Source organism: Lemur catta, chromosome 2 (assembly GCF_020740605.2).
Source record: "Lemur catta isolate mLemCat1 chromosome 2, mLemCat1.pri, whole genome shotgun sequence".
Lineage (NCBI taxonomy): Eukaryota > Metazoa > Chordata > Mammalia > Primates > Lemuridae > Lemur > Lemur catta.
Window position 1 is genome coordinate 66,314,043 of NC_059129.1, and position 13,943 is coordinate 66,327,985.

At 32.9% G+C, this 13,943-nt stretch overlaps 1 protein-coding gene across 4 annotated transcripts in view; it reads left to right on the forward strand.

Annotated features, from left to right (window-relative positions):
• PHF3 (PHD finger protein 3) overlaps nt 1-13,943 on the forward strand; it is an 86,145-nt gene that overhangs the window by 48,471 nt on the left and 23,731 nt on the right. For all 4 annotated transcript variants that reach the window (XM_045543802.1, XM_045543801.1, XM_045543803.1 and 1 more), the window contains 5 exons: nt 70-1,858; nt 7,422-7,728; nt 10,238-10,421; nt 13,461-13,605; nt 13,688-13,844. In XM_045543802.1, coding sequence (XP_045399758.1) covers nt 70-1,858; nt 7,422-7,728; nt 10,238-10,421; nt 13,461-13,605; nt 13,688-13,844 — 2,582 coding nt within the window. The remainder of the gene's footprint in view (nt 1-69; nt 1,859-7,421; nt 7,729-10,237; nt 10,422-13,460; nt 13,606-13,687; nt 13,845-13,943) is intronic.

Here is a 13,943-nt window from a genome sequence, read left to right on the forward strand (position 1 = left end):
AAATTGTATTGAAATAAAAACACATGGCACAGTAGCTAAGTTATTTTTATTTTTTTTCCCCTATGATAGAACAAGTAAGAAGTTTGCGACAGAGCACTATTGCCAAGCGTTCAAATGCAGCACCTTTAAGTAACACAAAAAAAGCATCTGGGAAGACTGTATCTACCCCTAAAGCAGGGGTGAAACAACCAGAAAGAAATCAGATTAAAGAAGAAGTTTCTACCTCTCTGAAACCCGAGTACCATAAGGAGAATAGAAGGAGCAGCCGACATAGTGGACAAATTGAAGTAGTACCAGAAGTATCAGTGTCTTCAAGTCATCCTTCAGTGTCATCTTGTCTTGAAATGAAGGATGAAGCTGAATTAGATTCTAAGCATAAGTGTAATAATCAGGTAGAAGCAAATGTGCCATCTCATGAATTAAATTGTCCACTTCTTTCAGAGACTTGTGTTACTATTGAAGAAAAGAAAAATGAAACTTTGTTGGAATGTAAAATTAAGACTGTTAGTAGTCCATTGTTTAAGTTTTCAGATAAAGAAGAGTGTGAACAGAATGATTCCATTTCAGGTAAAATGGATGAAGCTATTGTTGAAGAAATAATAGCAAAGGGAAAAGTTGAACAAGACTCAAAGGAGACAGTAAAATTATCTCATGAAGATGACCAAGTTATCGAGGAACCTGGATCCTCTACTGGTATTTCTGATGATGTCGCTTGTTCAAATCCAAATAAGACAGAAAAGAACCTTGTAGATTTGTCTAGTTCTGTGGATGAAGTTACTGAATGTAATTTGGAAAGGAAGAATACCACGAATGTTGCTGATGATAAAGCTAAGAACTCTCTTCAAAGAAATAAAATAGAACCACTCGGTTATTGTGAAGACACAGAGTCTAATAAGCAGTTGCAGAGCACCGAGTTTAATAAATCAAACTTAGAGGTGGTTGATACGAGTACTTTTGAACCAGAAAACAATATTTTAGAAAATGCTATTTGTGATTTGTCTGACCAAAATTCAGAACAGTTGAGTATTACAGAAAGTACTAAAATGGACTCTCATGAAACAGCAAACCTTCAGGATGACAGAAACAGCCAGTCAAGTAATGTTTCTTATTTAGAGTCAAAAAACATAAAGTCAAAACACACAAAACCTGTAATTCATTCTAAGCAAAACATGACCACAGATACTCCGAAGAAAACTGTTGCAGCAAAGCATGAAGTAATGCAGAACAGAACTAAAGTTAATGTCAAAAGTGGGAAACGAAATGCTGATGAACCAGAATCTCAGCAAAATTTTCATAGGCCAGTCAAAGTCAGAAAAAAACAAGTTGATAAGGAGTCAAAGATTCAGAGTTGCAATTCTGGGGTTAAATCCATAAAAAACCAAGCTTATTCTGTTTTGAAAAAAACATTACAGGATCAAAATTTAGTACAGATTTCTAAACCTTTAACTCATTCTTTGAGTGATAAGCCTCATGGTCACCCTGGTTGCTCTAAAGAACCTCATAATCCTGCACAAACTGGACATTTAGTACATTCCACCCAGAAACAGTGCCATAAGCCTCAGCAGCAGGCCCCATCGATGAAAACTAGTAGTCAGGTGAAGGAAGAGCTTGAACACCCAGGTGTCGAGCATTATAAAGAGGAAGATAAACTGAAACTAAAAAAATCTGAGAAGAACCTACAACCCCGCCAAAGAAGAAGCAGCAAAAGTTTTTCTTTGGATGAACCACCATTGTTTATTCCAGACAACATTGCTACTGTAAAAAGAGAAGGTTCTGATCATAGCTCCTCATTTGAAAACAAATATATGTGGACTCCCAGCAAGCAGTGTGGGTTTTGCAAAAAACCACATGGCAACAGGTGTGTGTGTATGTATGAGTGATGTGTACATTGAAGAGAAATTACTTCTTTGGGGTGGGATTAGTGTGAGAACTTTTTAATAGAAATAAATTATTTAACATACAAAGACTTTTGCTAAAATAAAAAAACCCCTCATCAACCCTGGATAAATGATAGAAAGATGGAGCCACTGAATTTGCAAATATATCATCCTAGAACATTTTAAAAAAGCATAGTGTGACCAACAGCTGACATATATGGAAATGTTTTGTCATTGTAACCAGAGAGTGTAATTTAGTTGTTGCATCTGGGGAAAAAAAAACAAAACACCAAAAACTTCCTACTAATCAGAAAATTGTTACACTGCTTTCGGTCTGTAAGTTATATATCATTTTAATTTGGCCTGAGAAGAACTAGTAATAAAGCACGAAGGTCATAATGGAACTTCTATTTTTCTTTTTTGTATTTTTATTTTATTTTATTTTTTTGGTAAAATGATGCACATTAAAGATTTAATGCCATCACTTGATAACTCTTAAACTTGACTTTGGAATGAAATTTGATAGCTAAACAAGTGTTAATTACCCAGGTGAATTTTGTATGTAACATGGAATAGAGTGAAAACATGTACTTCTTTTTTGAATGTTTTAGTGATTTAAAGAATTTTTTGTGAGTTCTAAGCTTTTAAAATTTTAGAGGTGATTTTAGTACTGCTTTTCATTATTCTTTCTTAAGATTCAGTGTTTTGTAGTTTTATGACACTGTTCCTCAATCCCAGTGCATTTTTTGCTAGCTTTTTAAGAAAAGGAAAACAAGAAGTGAAATTTGCAGCTACAAGATTATCCTGTTCAAGTGTTGACATTGCTGTTGGAACTTCTATCAACGCTGATATGATAAAAGAATATTATAACCTGTATACTATATTATTATTCTCACTCATGAAAGTACTCACTCATGTTAGAGTGACTTTTCCCAGCACTATCAGATTACATAAAAACGAAACTCTTTAGGGAGGGACAATTTAGTAAACTGTGTTGTAACACATTATTTTGGTGACAGGGTTGGAATGATTGGGGAGAATGGGAGGGAGGTGTTTGTGTTATTCTGTAAAAAAATAAGTTTTATATCAAAGGATTTCTTTGTGATTCATTCCGTAGCCTATTTTAGGGATACATTAGGGATTAGTTTGTAACAGAATATATTCCAGTTTTTAAAAACTGTGACTTGTTTTAATACAGTCCTACATTTGCCCTCACTTACACAAACACTTTACTCAAATATTCTAAAGTGGGCCTGCTGTTTTCAGGCCCAAGAGAATTGAGGGTTGAATGGTGCTTTTAAGTGCTCTTTTAAGCCAGCCCCCTTTCTGCCAGAATCTCCTAAAAATTGTCACACTGACATCTGGCCAGAGAAATGTATTTAGGGAGTCTTAAGTAAATAGTTTCTAAAGTGAAACTTTGGCATAGAGTTGGAAGCCATGTTATGTCTGTTACAGTGCAGCTTTTTTAAGATAAACTTCTGATGGCCCAGTCTTCAAGAGTTTGCTCAGCCTTTTAATGATGACTGTCACTTCACCAACATCAAGGCTTATTTTCCTAAAAGGAATATTAGGTGTTAGTGTCCCATCCCCCCGGTTTTTAAACCTAATGCCGCCTTTTGTATCTACTCTAGAATCTAGAGTTTCTTTGCCCCAGTCTGGAAAATGACTTAGAATGTTAAGATGTATAGGGATTTGGGGTTCACCCTGTATTGACCTGAATAATATATATTAACACTGGAACCAATCAGTTTTGGAAGCAGCATTTCAGATTACTTCAATTTTGTGAATAAAGAAGCCTATGTCATTGATTGTTTTTTTCTTTACATATTAACTAGCCTTCGTTACTACTTTGGTACATTGTGCTTGTGTACATTGAGTTTACTCAAAAAATGCATGTAATTTTTCTGTTTTAATCCTTGTGTAAGATAGGAATTTATTAGGAAGGGCATATTTGAAAATAATTTTGATCCTTTGATTTCATGCACTAGACACATTCAAAGCTATTTGTTAATATGACATCATCTAGCACTTCTGACAGCTTTGCTTCAACTCTTTCACATATTACACATGTTGCAGCTGACGTTAGCTTCCTTGTATGTGCTTCCAGCTGGAAATTACATTTTATAATACAGATACTTACTCATGGCATTGCCAGATGTGATATTTGACCATAAAGAACTTCTGTATATATCCTAAAGACAGTAGATATTGACTCTTAAAGAGTCAACACGTTATGTTGAGTTTTTTTGCTTCCATATATTTTTCTGGTTCACCCTTATACCAAAGTTATATTGATTATTTTAAAAACCAGATTAACACTCTTTTTTTAAAAAAAATTAATGAAACTTTTTGAACATCTTTTAAACGTAAGCCAAGTGGCATTTGAAAGGAAGAAATCTTAGTCTTTTCATATTATCTAGTTTATGGTTTCTGTTTCCCCACTTGTCCAGAAGGTGCTTGTATTTTTAGTTTGCATTACACTTTGTTGCCTGCAGTTGTATGGTAGTGTGTGGGATAAAATTTAAAAAACAAAAAATACTTCCTTAGCAAAATGTATTTATAGCTTTATATTCAAACAAGAAAACTTAAACTTCTGAGAAGGAAGTCTTATCCTAGAATAAATGATTGTGTTTTTCTTGGGATTTTAAGAGCTACACAGACAAGTATTTTTGCAGATTGGATTGTTAGTAACAAAAATGATTTAATGTTTATGTGGAATATAATCTTTATCTTAAAGAGTGAGTACATATATACATTCACAGTAACATGGTCTAGGCTGTCACCAGGAAACACTGATCAGGAGTGAATGCCCATCTTGTAACATCTGCAGTGTTACTGAATATATGATGAATTTGTTAAGAACAGAAGTTCTTAATTTTATCTCTGTAGTTTACTTTGAAGAAACTTTAAAATGTTCTAAGGATATTTTTTGGCTTATGCCAAAAGACAAGAATAAAGATTAAGAGTTTTAAATTAATTTTTAATTGTCTTGTAGTAGGCTTAGTTTAGTTTTTTATTTTTTATTTTGTATATGAACATATGGAGAAGAAAATATTGCTGAACTCTTCCAATTAAGGGATACTGACTTGCTCTAATTAATTGATAGCAAGCTAAACTCTACATAACACTGATTTTGTAGTAAAAGATTAACATCTAGGTTATAGTCTTTTCCTTAAAGTGGGTTTTCCCCTTGATCAGAAATTCAGGGATAGGGCAGAAAATAGAGTAATTATTAGCTGCTCCCAGTAGAACAATAGCTTGAAAAGGGAAGAAAATATATTCTCTTTATGTAAACCACATTTAAAAAATATGGTTTAAAATGTTCATAGTATTTCTAAGTTTTAGACCTAAAAATGATCCATATTTATATTTTTGGGTAACCTGTTCATTTTAGAATGAGTTTTATTTTCCCCTAGGATATGGAAATTATTTTTTATCAATGTGATTTTTTCTTGATTTCTAGGAAATTTTCTGTAACTTTTTTACATAAAATATAAACTATAATATTAAGGTACCATCTGTAGGTGGCACTAGAGATTTGCTTTTCAATGCTTTCAGGTTTGAGACATTTCCAGAATAAACCTGAAATGAGCCATAGTGAAATGATAGCTTCCTAAATTTGATGATCATAAAACCATCCTACCCTAATTAAATAAAAATTTGGAAATGCCATAATATATGATTTATAGTTTGACTTTTAGATTTAGGTTTGGGACAAAAGCATGGTCTTTAGGCTTTTAAGTCTTGTCTCACTGAAACTAACCTAGACTTGTTTTGAAGAAGTCTTAATATAGCTAGATTATGGAAGTAAAGGGAAATCATTAGCTTTCCGTGAATATTTCAAAAACATTCATATTAGCTACTTTCAAGAAATAGCAGTTCGTGTAACTTTGCAACCTGAAATGAAAGACCAAGCACTTGTGTTATTCAAGCTTTTTTTTCCCCTTGCTGGCTGGAATATATGTATCATTGAAGCATGGACACATCAGAAATCTCAAACCCAGAGAAGACTATTTCTGCCTTGCAAACATATTATTGTATTGTTTGAAAGTTTTCTTGTGAACCCAAAACATTGTTTATTTTTGTTTTTAAAACCAAATGAATCATTGGGGAGATGGGGACTTCACCTGATAAAGCTAGCACAGGCATTACCAGTGAGGATAAAGAATGATGAATTAAGGATAGGAAGAAGTCAAGTCTCCGTAAGCATAGCCATAGTTTGGAGGGAAATACCATTATTGAGGAATGGGGTATTTGACATGACTTTTAAAACACCCTGTAAAGATTGAAACTCATTCTAATTTTTATATTTCCAACATTAAAACAGAACCTCTGGCATATTTTGAGTTGACCCTATTACCCAGTGTATTAGCTTTAACTTTTTAAAAGGAGTTTGACACTGTTGTTGGTTGCTCCTATTATCAAAATCAGTAGCACAAAGTCTTTAAATCATTAAAGAACATACCTAAATCCTTCTAAGTCTTTCAAACATATGAATCGCTAGCCTGAAGAAGGAAAAAGGAAAATTTTAAGGATGATTATTTGAAGTGAGCATTTTAGCTTTCCTCACAATGGGTTTAAAAGTATGTAAAAGATAATTTCTCCCTTAATTTGCTGTTTACTTATTTCCATTTTATTCAAAAGTAATTACAGATATTTTTTGCTTCCATCCCTCGCCCCTGGCCTATTCCTTCTGAAAATTCTTTTTAAACTAGAAAAATGGAAGCTTTTTCTAGAGACATAAATCTCATGTGCCTGGACTTTCCAGTGGGTTAATGAAGTAATTTCTTAGCTAAAATGCAGTAAAGGGAAAACATTTATAAGGAAATTGGGAATTTAAAAAAATCCAACCTGCATACAAATTATCTTTAAGACAAAATATTGATCTTTATTTGGGAAAACACATTTATCTAAAACACATGGTCATTGGCAAGGAAATCCACACTAAAATACATAAAAAGATTTTTTTAGCTGAATCACTGTGATACCATGAATCAGAATATATTGAGCTAAAGTTACATAGTTGGGATGGTTAATAGACAGAGAGGCTTTATTTTGTTAGTTTTTGAACTATATTTTTGTTACTTTTATTGGTTTTCTTTTTGTCATTTAAAAGGATTTGTTGGATAAACAATTCTTACCAATTTTATATGTGATTTCAGATCTATGGTAATGTAGCTGTAACTTTGATGGATTGTGTGTGGTCAGATTATCTCAGAAATCTTACCACCCTTCACATTGTTAATCTGTACTTTCTTCTGTGTAGTACTCTATACTGACAGATGTCAGTTGTCCTTTATTTTCTTCCTGATGGTTGTCCCCCACCCCCAGTATTTTCTCATTCATACCAGAGGGGAAACATTCAAAGTCTAAATGTTTCATTTTCATAGAATATTCTTTTCTTTGAAAACTTGCTCCATGTTGAACTTATGGAATGGGTAAAGATGGAAAATTGCAATGCAAAGTATCAGAAAACCAAATATTGAAAATTTAGGCCCACTTTTGACAATTTAAAAAAAATGAAAGTTTTTTTTTTCCCCCCAGGTTTATGGTTGGCTGTGGGAGATGTGATGACTGGTTTCATGGTGATTGTGTTGGGTTAAGTCTTTCTCAAGCACAGCAGATGGGAGAGGAAGACAAAGAATATGTCTGTGTAAAATGCTGTGCTGAAGAAGATAAAAAGACTGAAATATTAGATCCAGATATTTTGGAAAATCAAGCCACAGTTGAAGTCCATAGTGAAGATAAAACAATGGAATGTGAAAAGCTTGGGTTATCAAAACATACAACAAATGACAAAAGCAAATACATAAATGATACAGGGAAGCACAAGGTCAAAATTTTAAAACAGGTGAGCTTTTCATTAATGCATTATTTTGTTATTTGAGAGCTTTGTATGGACTGACCACGAGAATTTTGAAATTTCTCTTTAGGTTTTAATGTTCTATTGTACATTTTCAAATTTATTTTTCCTTAAAAATCAATAGATTTTTAAGATTTTTTTGGCTATCCTGGTGAAACCAGGTAATCACTTCTTCATACTATGAAGGTCTTATCTCTTACAGTCTTGTGCTATTTCTAGTCTCCTGTTTGGTAGTTGAGTTTTCTGTTTTGGGGTATGTCTGTGATCTGTGGTCTGAAGTGTAAATCATGCTTGCTAAGTTTTTAAAAAAGGCTTTTCAATCCTTTAACTATTTAGCATTATTTTCAAGTGGAAGAATTGTATTTTTTGCTTTGTAAGGAGAAGTGATTGTTTTAACTTTGTCTCATTTGCTTAGAACTCTCACCTCATTATTTTTCTCTTAAAATGTAGACTCTTAAAAAGTCATCAGTTTTTCCTGGTTTTGTATTTTTGACTACATTCTGAAAGTATCTTCTAAATAGAATTTTCAAGATATTTAGTCTTTAACAGAAATATATAAAGGTCACAGCATTTTATCTGATTAATTTTTTTTAAATCCTCATTGTCTACCTTTCATTACCTGTTGACTTTTCTAATCATGAATTAGTTATTACAGAATACTGCTAGAGAGGAAACACTCTAGCAGCAAAAGTATGTGGATACGCAAGTATAATAATACAAAAAGCAACATGAATTTTAGAGTTGGGAGCAATCTTAGAAATCTTTTAGTCTAACCATTCTGATTTACTAATATGTTCTAAATATTTCTAGGAAGTGATGATATAATTTCTATTAGAAAACCATTGCAAGGGAATACATCTTTATTTTTAAGCAGCTCTAATTATTAGAAACTTCTTTGGTTTCACATGAATTTACATCTCTGAAAACTTTTTAGTTTTCTGAAACCTCCCAATTAAAGCTAATTTTTCTACAGCATTATATGGAAGGTAATTCAGATTGAAGAGCATGAACATGTTTTCTCCAAAATCTTTCCCACTATTTATAAACTCAGTTCTTCCAGATATTCTTTGTATAGCAAATCTGGATCAAGTTCCGGTTTGCCAAATCCTTGTGGCATCTGATTCTTTTTGTCTGCTAAGACTTTTTGAAAATCAGATTCTGTCTGATATTTGCTATTACTTTGTTGATTTGATGAGTGTCATAGTCATTGATAGCTGAGAGCAGCATTAAAAATAGTGTATAGTATGTCTTTAGAAAGCTTCTATTACTGTTAATCATCACCTCTTGTGTACAACTACTCAGCAGTTTAGAAATATAGCTTGTTGTATTGTCATTTAGCTGAGTTGTCTCCATTTTGCTTAAAAAGACCCAAAATATTAACATTGTTAATGTTTTGAGAAACTCCTCTATCCAGTCTCTTTGTCAGAAAAGGAACTGAGGTTAGTCTGATTTTATAAATACATGCACCATCCCAAATAATCACTGCTTCCTTGTTTTTTTTTTTGGTGTGAACTGTTGGATCTCATTTGGGCTTGTCTGGTGTTAGTTTATGGAATTTGCTTTTCAGATGTCACTTCTTAGGCCGAGATTTTAATGTTGAACTATTTACTGAGTTGCTGTTATGTGCCAAGCATAGTACTACTAGCCTTGGGTATATACCATTGAAATATGTCCCTGTTTTCAAGTCTAGTTGGGGAGGTAAAAAAAAAAAAAAATAGACAAGCTAGTAAAAAATTAGAGGATTCCTACTCTAGAGAAATTCTTTTTTGTGTGTGTATTCTGTCTTCAAACTTATGATTATATGTCTATACACAGTGTTCCTTTCCCATGAGTATGATGTGATTAATTTCTTCCAAGGGTCTCAGAATTCCACTTTCACTAGTGATTCTTTATGGGATATAATTAGGACCAGAGTCGAAAGTCCCATGATGATTAATTCTACCTCATGGGAGTTAAAATTGCCAATGGGCACACCAAGAACTTAATTGATACACTTATAAATGAATGTGACTTCATTTGTTCTGGAAATACTGTGAAAAATATAGATATTTTCTCCACAGTTTCTTCCTTTTTCCGTATCCTCAGCCAGCTGAGAGAATTTTTACTACTTTATATCTTTTTTTCTTTTTAATACGTTATTTTTTTTCCTTTTTTTTTTTTTTGGATTCAATCTTTAGGATCTAATACATTATTGAGAACATGATCTCTATGTCCTTTGTTTCTCCCTTATCGGTTGTTATGTGTTCTGCACAAAACAGATGCTTAAAAATTGGATTTTGAATGAAAGGGTGAATTTCATTTTTCCAATAATTGAGAGCTATATCTGTACTTCTTAAAATGTTTAAACATTTACTGGGCTAAAGAATGGAGTATGTTTGATAATAGATTATAATATTAACTAGGTTTAATTTTTTTATCCACATACAATTACATCTTGCTTTATATTTAAAGAGTTTTAATAGTTTTCATTCTAATGAATTAAGTTCTGTTTTTACAGGAGCCTGGTGAGGGCAAAACTTCATCAGACTGTAGAGATAATGAAATTAAAAAGTGGCAGCTAGCTCCTCTTCGTAAGATGGGACAACCAGTTTTACCTCGGAGATCCTCAGAAGAAAAAAGTGAAAAAATACCAAAAGATTCTACAACTGTTATTTGCATAGGAGAAAAAGCTTCAAAATCAGGTAGTGAGATTAATAGAATTACTATATACTAATATATTTATATTTTATTTCATATACAACTAATTAATATTTTTAGATATTTAAAAATTTTAATATTTTAATAGCAATAAAAAAAGTTTAGGTGATTGGCCTTATACTTGTAATTAAAAAATATTTCTGTAAATTCTGGGGAAAGACTAGTGAACTTAATATAAGGTCCCTCCCCTCATGACACTTAAATACTAATGGGAGAAAGGCAGATGATACATTGACAGGTAAGAAAATGGTGTGTTATTTTAGAGCCTATAAATAGAAAGTTGAATAATGAGATAGTCAAAATCGGAGAGAGTGGTGGGAGCTTCTGTTTTAGATGATGTGGAAGAGGTAACGTGTGAGGTAGAATTGGAAGGGATGCGAAGAGTTTTTGGAGAAGGGACTAGGTAAGGGACACAGCAAATCTGAAGGCTTTGAGGTAGAAGTAAACTTGGCATTTAAGGAGCAAGAAAGTCACTATGGAGTGATTGGACAGTAGTGCATTAGGGTAGAATACTGATAGAAGATGAATTCAGAGAAAGTTATGTAGGACCTTTGGAGCCATCGCAAAGAGTTTATATTTTGTTCTGAATATTATGGAAAATGTTAAGAGGATTTCGTACAAGGGAATGATAGGTTATTGTGGTAGCACTGTACAGTTTGGATTGTAGATGGTTAGGACCAACTAGGAGTCTATAACAGTATCCTAGGAAAGAAATGCTGGTAGCTTGGAACAGAGGAACGATAGAGGTAGTGGGAAGTGGTCAGATTCAGATACATTTTATAAGAGAGTTGACAGAATTTGCTGATTGATTAGATATAGGTAGGTGAACATAAAAGTCTTAGAGGATGATTGGATAAATGTTGGTGCCATTTACTGAGATGAGAAAGAGAAAAAATTGGGGGAAGAAAATTGAAAAATTATGTTTCAGCCGTTATCACTTTGAGATTCCTATTAGGAAATACAGGTGGAAATGTTGGAGTAAACCTTTGGCTGATGAGTCTGGAGCTTATAGAAGACTTTGGGGGCCAGTATATGAATTTGAGATTTATTAGTGTATAGTTGTTAGTACAGGTTGACATCCCAAATCTGAAAATACAAAATCTGAAAATTTTTAGGAATTGACATAATGCTCCAATGAACATTTGAATTTCAGATTTTCAGATTCGGGATGCTCAACTGGTAAGTACAATGCAGATATTCCAAAATCAGAAAAAAACCCAAATTCGAAATATTCTGGTCCCAAGCTTTTCAGAAAAAGGATAATCAACCTATATTTAAAATTACGGACCTAAATGTAAACAGCTGCAAAGTTTGATAATAAAGAGATGGAAGCAGAGACCTTGGGGAGCACTGGCATTTAGAAGTTGGGAAGAGGAGAGGATCAGTAAAGGAGACTAAGGGGCAGCCTGTGAGGACAGAGAAGAAGTAAGGGACTATGGTGTGTGGAAGCCAGATGAAGTTTAAAGAAGGAAGGAATGATCAACTGTGTCAAATGTTGTCTAGGGATCTATGATAATAAGATGAACATGGATTGTTAAATCTGTGACTTAGAAAAATGGAGATCATTGGTGACTTTGACTAGAGTGATTTTGGTGGAGCATTAGGGACAAAAGCCAATTGTAGTGGCTTATGGAAGAATGGAAAGGTGAGGAACTGGAGGTATTGATTATAGAAAACTTTTTCAAGGAGTTTTACTCTTTAAGGGGACAGAAATGGTGGGGTAGCTAGAGATAGAACATGGGGTCAAGGAATTTTTTTTTAAAGCAGATATTTATGTTTGCAAGACTAATGATCCAGTTGAGAGAGAGCCACAGAGAGAGAGAAAGAAATTAATGACATAGTAGAGAGAGGTGATAGTTGAGGTGTGAAATCCATGAAGAGAAAAGGGGATGGGATTCACTCCACATGGAGGCAGAGGTTTGTCATAGAAAGGAACAGTTATCCATTGTGGTAATAGGGAAGATTGTATGTGATAAAGAGGGAGAGCTGATACAGGTAGGTTAGATTTGGTGGTGGGAACATGTAATAGCTGACATTTTTTTTGTTGTTGTTTTCTCAGTAAAATATGAAGTGAGCAAATCAAATGAGGTTGAAGTTGGGAAGGAGGTATTATTGGTTTGAGAAGAGAGGAGAAAAGTTACGAAACAGATGTCTTGAGAAGTGGGAGAGCAAAGTTATTGGAAACAGTTAGTTGGATTAGGGCAGAACGTTTAGTCACCTACTTGATATTTGTATTTATACATTTAAAATGAGATCTGCCTGTACCAATGCTTATTTTTCTTAAATTATCTTTAGCTGTTAGTGGTGTATTTGGGTTAAGGATAAAAGTTGGTTTTCACCAGGGTTGTGGTTTTGCAACACAGATATTTAAAGGAGAGAGTATAAAGGTGTTAAGTATACAAGGGAGTGGTAATAGTGTTGGACTGTCTCATATAAGTTGATAATGTGGGAAAGTTGAAGTCATGATAGAGTTAATAATTGTTGGAATGAGCAGACTCTAGAATAAATGAGCTGATCTGATAGGTCAGAGTAGTATAATGTTTAACATTGAAATTTTGGAGATGCACAGGAGTTAGTAATGATAGAATGAAAAATCATTTGAAAAGCTTAACATTCATATTAGTAATATTAAGCACTAGTAAAAACAAGAAATTCATCAATTTTATGGTATTAGTAAGGTCATTAAATTATCTTATCACCTAATACATTCAGATCGAATTTTCTAAATAGGTTTTTAAAAGTTAATGAATATATATATGTGAAAAGTAACTAGCTTTAAAAACCATTATCTAAATTGGAAAAAGGGCATATACGTTTTATAGCTTTAGGGCTACTTTTTAGTCACTATTCATTTTAATTAGAATTTTAGTGTCAGAATATTTCAATATGGACTATGGGTTCTGATCTCATATCTAATAGGGACTTTTAATCAGTCAGTTTTGTTTATAAACTTATATTGTGCATTAAAAAGGAAACTGTTTTTTAAAAACAATTTAATGAGTTTTGATATTTATTCAAATTAGGTACTCATGAGAAGCAAGAGGCAAAGAAGAAAAAAGTTGAAAAAGGAGTGCCTAATGTGTATCCTGCTGCTTCTACTTCCAAGCCGTCTGCAGATCAGATCAGACAAAGTGTCAGACATTCTCTCAAAGACATTCTTATGAAAAGGTAACACATATTATTAATGTAGAAGATTGAATAATATAGGCTTCATGTGTTTGAAAAATAATTGAATTGTTCTAATTTTTAGACTTACAGATTCAAATTTGAAGGTACCAGAAGAAAAGGCAGCAAAAGTTGCTACAAAAATTGAAAAAGAGCTTTTCTCTTTTTTTCGGGACACAGATGCTAAATATAAGAACAAATATAGAAGTTTGATGTTCAATCTGAAAGATCCTAAAAACAATGTAAGTATGTTTTGTTCATGTGTATGGATATTCTTCCAACTTTCCTGAATATATAGGTATCTAACATTGTAATATGATACATCTATAATTTATTATTAA